The sequence below is a fragment of the Liolophura sinensis genome, chromosome 1 (assembly GCF_032854445.1).
Source record: "Liolophura sinensis isolate JHLJ2023 chromosome 1, CUHK_Ljap_v2, whole genome shotgun sequence".
In the NCBI taxonomy this organism is placed as follows: Eukaryota; Metazoa; Mollusca; class Polyplacophora; order Chitonida; family Chitonidae; genus Liolophura; species Liolophura sinensis.
Window position 1 is genome coordinate 58,608,865 of NC_088295.1, and position 7,267 is coordinate 58,616,131.

At 38.6% G+C, this 7,267-nt stretch overlaps 1 protein-coding gene across 1 annotated transcript; it reads left to right on the forward strand.

The window, feature by feature from the left end:
• Nucleotides 1-7,267, forward strand: LOC135462707 (uncharacterized). Its single transcript, XM_064739935.1, has 7 exons — nucleotides 1-81; nucleotides 1,565-1,670; nucleotides 2,490-2,563; nucleotides 4,436-4,561; nucleotides 4,872-4,962; nucleotides 6,065-6,249; nucleotides 7,094-7,267. Exons 1-7 carry the CDS (start codon nucleotides 1-3, stop codon nucleotides 7,265-7,267), a joined length of 837 nt encoding a protein of 278 aa, XP_064596005.1.

The following is a 7,267-nucleotide window of genomic DNA, read 5'->3' on the forward strand; positions in this document are numbered from 1 at the left end:
ATGAATGAAGCTGGGCCTTTGCCACCACCTTGTGGTACACCAGAGGATATCCACCCTGCAGCCGTCAAGGGATTCAGTCAGGTGAGTTGGGATGGCCTAGTGACCGGAATGAAAACGCCATTTTCTGTGTCCGTAATTTCATTTCATCACAGTTGACAGGATTCTAGTACAAAAATCAATCAATGGTTAATTATGCAAATGTGTTATGTATTATTATGTATTAGGAAGCTTTGAAGTTGGTCGTTCTTAATCCGTTTAGTTTGGTACGATGCGAACAGTAGTTTTTCCGTAATCGCCATTTGCAGATATACATTCCGTTTACATTCCGGTCATTATAGGCTGTCCAGGCGAGCATGTCAACTGAATACAGGCTATCATTTATGTAGCCACTAACAGGCTTTTAGAGGCGTATACGTACCTATACTTGTCGGCCAATACGTGTCGAGTTTAAATTTGCCTCATTTTGTTCTATCTCATTCTATCTCTATCCTCATTGTGCATATAAAATTTCAAGTCAATCAGTTCAGCCGTTCTTGACAAGAAGACATTGTTTTTTTTCAGATGTCAATATGGTGGCAAAAGAACGTCACGCACAAAGTTCAAAACAGTGCCAAAAAGTTTTCCCCATACATATCCTCTTCGACCTAAAATTGCTAACTGTGTAGCGGTTAGGGTTTTCATGCAGTTACAAAAACCGGTGAGCAAGAAATAATATTAAGAAGAATAAAAATCCGTACGAGAACACCAGGCTTAAAATATAAACAATAGCCTAAGAAATAAATAAATCTTATGACCAATACAATACAGACAAGATCAATTTTTGAAATAAATAATTTTATTTTCACAAGAGAGTCGGTTTTTCAGTCTTACAATCAATCTCTAGATACTTTTTCCAAGAAATACAATGTAATAACCTTTATCTGTCTTGTGATATTCGTTTGTTCGGAATTGAAACATCGTCTTCATTTGCTGGACGAATAGTTGTTATTGAGGCACTGTTGATCTCTTGTACATTAATTCATGTCTGCCCACTTTTCTGTTAATTATTCAGAGTAAATTCAGCCTGAGTTGTTCCCCATTGCTGCCCATGTCGTACACTAGTATTTCAGAAAGATTTGCTCCTTCAATCAGTCTCTCCTAATGTTCCTCTCCATTCTACACCAAATACCATCGATCATGACTGTTGATATTTGAAATAAACAAGTTTATTTTCACAAGAAAGTCGGTTTTTCAATCTTACAATCAATCTCTAGATACTTTTTCCAAGAAATACAATGTAATAACCTTTATCTGTCTTGTGATATTCGTTTGTTCGGAATTGAAACATCGTCTTCATTTGCTGGGCGAATAGTTGTTATTGAGGCACTGTTGATCTCTTGTACATTAATTCATGTCTGCCCACTTTTCAGTTAATCATTCAGAGTAAATTCAGGTAAAATTCCTTTCCACTGTACACCAAATATTTGACTGTTGCTTTCCACTCATTTTATGTGTCAGACTGAACTTCTAAGATGTCTATAGGATATACTGATGTCTGTTGTTTTGCTTTGTTTGTGTTTTACAGGAAGAACTTTATGACCGCAAATGTCCAGAATATACCAACTCAACTGTGGATTTTATTAATGGTTTACTGTTATCTGTGAAAGGGGAGGAAAACAGAGAAAATCCAGGTGTGTGAGTGCACTAGATAGCCAGCGTCTACCAACTGCCATTGCCCTATATATACACATATATACTGCGTCTACATTCTATGAGTAAGTTTTTTGAAAACAATTTTTTATTCATATTTGCATTACAAAAATACCCAACAGTATTCGAAATCTTTTTCTTATGAAAAGATATACCTTTTGTGAACGAAATATTATATACAAAATAATTCCCTGGTTTAAAAAAAATGGGATTGTTTAAAAAAATGACCTTCCCTGTAAAACAATAGTTTCAACGAAAACTGATTGGCTTACTTTTCCTGATAGACTATTAAGTATATGTGCAAAACATACCCAAAAATACAAATACAATTTAACTAACAAGCGGAGGTATTTCCTTTACAGCCATACACTCCAAAAAATCGCCTGTCAAGTTTGATAGAAAGCCTGTCGTCTGAGTGGTGATAGAGTGCATTATGTTATTATAACACAATATTCTGTCATATTCAACATAACATCCTGTTAGTCTAATAGAATCTTTATGTTGAATCAATAGAATACGTGTGTTATATTTAACAGAAGAAGCTTCTGCAATAACAGAATACATTCAGGATTCACTCAGACAACAGATTTTCTGTTAAATTTAACAAACTAATTATTTTAGTTTACTGTCAGTGTAAATGGAGCGACTTTTAGATGTGGCACAAAGATGTAGGGCCTATACCCTTGTCACCTTATCGAGCCTAAACTTCTCATATCTCCCCTAGCGTTGTCAGTTTCATATAATCCATTCTCTTTGTCAGCTTTCTAACTGGATTTGCTATGATTTTGATTGTGTCACAGACGGCTACGATGTGGTAGAAGTTGGCAGTGGAACTGGCAAGTTTACCCTCAGTTTTCTCCGCCGGATTCAGAAGGTTTGGGGTGAAGGGCTTCCGGCCTAGTTTATTTGTCACAGAATCAGCTACCGGAACAGCCAGTTACATAATTTATTTTTTAACAATAGAGAATATATATCCGTGAAAATATATTCTCCTCTTTGGGGTATTCTGCTTTTTCCCAGTAGAATTCTCGCCACAGTATAGGTGAAGTGGGGTTAAGCTATATTCATTCATTCCCAACAGAATTCCGCTCTGAGGATACGTGAAACGGTACTATAAAACGAAGGGTATGACTTTAATAAAAATGAAGAAAGATATCAAAAAAAAGGAGAATTTTTGAGGCATATTTTATATTTCTTAATGTATCCCCTGTATTTTATGCAAATGTAATATGAAATATTCGGAAATGACGTCATGGATGAGCATACTGGGTCTACCATATTGTCCCCAATTAAGACTTTCTCCCGAAGAAAGTCGTTATAGCAGTTGTTACCGTTGAGGTCACAGACACTTATTTAACATCCAGACTGACTGTTGGAGTTTTAGGAAAACAGTCGTTTAAAGTCCTTAAAAGAAAGCTGAGAAACATTTTTTATATGTCAGTCCACATCATACACTCCGTATTAAAAAAAAAATAACCGAGTATTCCATCTCACTGAAGATCTTTGAATTTTAGATCTGATGAGTTCATTCTACAGTAAGAAGGTTGTTGCATAGCTAGAAAGGTATTGTATGGTATTGTAAGGCGGGGGAATCGGCCCCAGTGCAAGAAACTGTGGATCTCCAGTAGCGAAGCTGACCATAGCTGTGAGTGACAGCTGCTGACACACTCGTAAGGCTACTTCCTTTTTGAGTTCTGTTTTACTTCTCTTTTCCTGTTTTATGGTAAGCATGCGGTTTATAAAGCTCCAAACATGCACTGAAGCGATATATAGATCATAAAATGGAAAAGTTGTAGCCGGCTCCAATCACACTGAAATATCCCTTTTTGTGCATTAGACACGGTAGAGTTATGAAAATAACTGCAGTACAAATGTAGCTTTCTGAAAAGATCTTGAGCACACAGTTATGCACCAATCGATTAAATCAATATATAACAAATGTAACATTTCAGTCTTATATTTCCTCTACTAACATGGTAGCTAGTGGAACCCGTGCTCTCATCCAGGATTCACGTGTGATGTCGCTATAGTTGCTAAATGTTACGTAATACCATAGCTTATCCATTCTAATTCATAACAACACTTATTTAATACAAGACTGCAGTTATTTTTACTAACACAAAGGTATATTTTCAAACAAAAAATGACCCGCCAAGATACCAACTCTTCCCCGTTATGCAAACTTTTCTCCCCAGCCACTTCTTTAGTCCACTGTACTCTGGAGGTTGCCTGATAGATCATTGCAGAATTACAGATTCTGAACTTGCTAAAATATTACAAAACTCATCACATTATGAAGTTTATGTTTTACACATCAAGACAAACGTTAATCAAAACAAAACTCTAACAGCACGTAGAAATACACGCATGAAGGTTTCAGTAAATATATTGTTCTAGTTAACGTTGATCTTCATGCTGTAAAATAAACAGGCAGTGCCTCATTTAAACGAAAAAATTTTTATCGAGAGTGCATTTTTGGAGAGTTGTTACTAAGCAACCATCTCTTTTATGGTTTTATAACGTTCATGAGTGCTTCAACTAAGTTTTATACTTCTGGCTCCGAAATTTCCAGATTGTGGTGTGCTTTTGAAATTTGCACTTTCTTATCGTACCTCTCTGGGGCCGATTCTCCGCCTTACCGTACCAGGTCCTTTCGGAAAGAAAGGATTGTGCGCTGCGTTTATGTTGATCCATTAATAAGTGACATGCCTGAAGATGACATTGCTCTACAACGTTTCTTTTTTAGCCAATCAGATATCTGGCGACAGAGCCTCTGGGTAATATGCTCGGAGTTATCAGGGAGAGCCGCCCCGATGTGTTCACCCTGCAGTGTGCCGCACATGCTCTGCCACTTCCGGACGCGTCTGCAAAGGTAGGCCATACACAATCCTAGCGAGCACTTCAGCTGGTAGAGCATGGTTCGCTCCTCCATTCCATTGGTTGCATTCCTGTAAAACTGCATTTGGTCACAGGCCTTGGAATTTCGTTGTGTCGTAACGGGTGTCAGGCCCATACTAAACAAATGGCATGGTATGAACGGAGTTTGAAAGGATAATATTTTACATTTTATCGTAGTTTTTATAAAACCCATATTTTACGAAATATGTGAAGGTACGTGAATAAAAGATCAGCCAGTGCAATAGCTAACAGACTGTTCTAATATTTATATTATACAAAAACAGATGGTCATAGCTGCACAGTGCTTCCATTGGTTTGCTGATCTGTCTAGTATAACAGAAATACACAGAGTTTTGGTCCCTGGTGGGAAACTAGGTAAAGTACTTCTTTTTATTTTTCACTTTACTGAGGCCTTAATTGTGCCCTTCATTAGTTTGTTTTACAGTTATGGCCCGGATAAGGATTCAGAGTGAGTAAAACCAGACAGACCCAAGCGAAAGCAACAAACATGTAAAACCATTGTACATCCATACAGGTGAAACCATTACACATCCACACAGGTGAAACCATCGCAAATTCATGCAGGTGAAACCATTGCACATCAATACAGGTGAAACTAACAGACATTCATACCGGTGAAACCATCGCACACCCAGGCGAAATCAACGCACACCCAGGTAAAACCAATACACATCCAGGTGAAACCAATGCACATTAATACAAGTAAAACCATCGCACATCCATATAGGTAAAATCATCCCACATCCATACAGTTTAAAACCATTACACATCTATACAGGTGAAACCATCGAAAATTCATACATGTGAAACCAACGCACATCCATATAGGTGAAACCAATGGAGTCAAGGTGAAACAATTTCACATCTATAGGGGTGAAACGAACGGATATCCAGGTGAAAACATTGCACATCCATACAGGTGATACCATCGCACATTCACATAAGTGAAACCAATACGATGAGTTCAGTAGATCACGTGAGATTCAAGGCTTGGAAAATAGTTATTGTTCTTTTCTTTATTCGTGGTGAATAGGTGAAATATTTTTTTATTTATTTATTTATTTATTTAACTGGTGTTTTACGCGTTACTCAAAAATATTTCAATTATGCGTCGGCGGCTGGCATTGTGGTGTGAGGAAACTGGGCTGATCCCGGACAAAACTAACAATGAACTGGGCATAAACTCACAGCGACAGCGCCAACCTGGCTAATTCCCTCGGCTACTAGGTTAAATAAGAACGTTACTTAACGGTAAGTCTTACTGTATAAGCTCGAGGAATTCTGCTGAAAATGTTAATTCTAAAACGAATACATGTATGGTGAGTTGGATGTAAAACCATGCGTGAAATGTTAAAATGAATGGTCTGTGAGTAGATGTATAACTTGTGGCAGTAAATGCACATGAAGAATAAAATAGCATTGTGTATGTTTATCGTGTGTCTTTGCCGTCTGCCAGTGTTGATATGGAATCAACGGGATCTGTCCGTACCGTGGATTGGTCAGGTGGAGGACATTTTGGAGGATATTTACATCAAGTGTAATGCAACACGTCAACAAAACCCTGCCTGGAAACGAATTTTTGACACATACACTGGGTTTGAAGAGCTAAATTACGTTTCTCTACCAAGACCACCTATAAAAGTGAGTACACTTCCATCACTACCTATTATGAATGGTCATGCTGGCTTCTTCTACGGCCGTAAGTGGGAAGGCCTTCCAGCAACCACCGGATGGTCGTGGATTTCCCCGGGCTCTGCCCGTTTTCCTCCCACCATAATGCTGGCCGCCTTCGTATAAATGAAATATTCTTCGGTGAGTGCTTGGGGTTCAACGTACTACTTAACAATTTTTCAGTCATATGACGACGAAGGAATCCTTAAAGTGCATGAAATGTACCTCCTTGTTGCAGGACGGATCTCCACCGCTCTAGTACTGCCTCACTTAGACGCCTTACCGAAGGCAAGAAAGCCATCTCGCCAGAGCCTTTATACTGATACGGGTCAACTAACCGTTGCACTAGCCTCTTCACGCTGAACGCCACACGAGGCAGTTACAACTTCCTCTTTTAAGGTCTCAAGTGTGACGCGACCCGGGATTGACCCTGGCTTCTGGATCTACCGCTCCCGAGGCGGACACTCTACCAACTGTGCCGGTGAAATATTCTTGAGTATGGTGTAGATATCTATGTGTATGTTTTCTTCTCTGTTAGATCGGTGACGATAGTTCCATTGCGAGCTAATGTTTAATTGTCTTTTGGTGAAAATAAGACAAGTGGGAAGGTCTGCATGTAACTTGCGGATGGTCAGGGGTTTACCCCGTGATCTGCCTGGTGTCCTCTTATCATAACGATGGCAGCCGTCCAGTAAGTGAAATATTCCGGATGACGGCGTAAAATACCAGTCAAACAAATAAATAAATCATTACATATTTTGAGTGAATGTGTTCATCTTTTCACAGGCAATGTAGAAGATCTTTTCTTTTTTAGGGAAGAGTAGAAGACATCTTGGCTTACTTCTCGACTATAAGTGTGCTGTCTTTATCAGAAGAAAACATGGCCGCTGTGTCTGAATTCATCAAAACACACCCAGATTTACAAGGACAGGCAGAAATCACCGTGCCGTTTACCACAGATATCTACTGGTGCAGTAAGAAGATATAA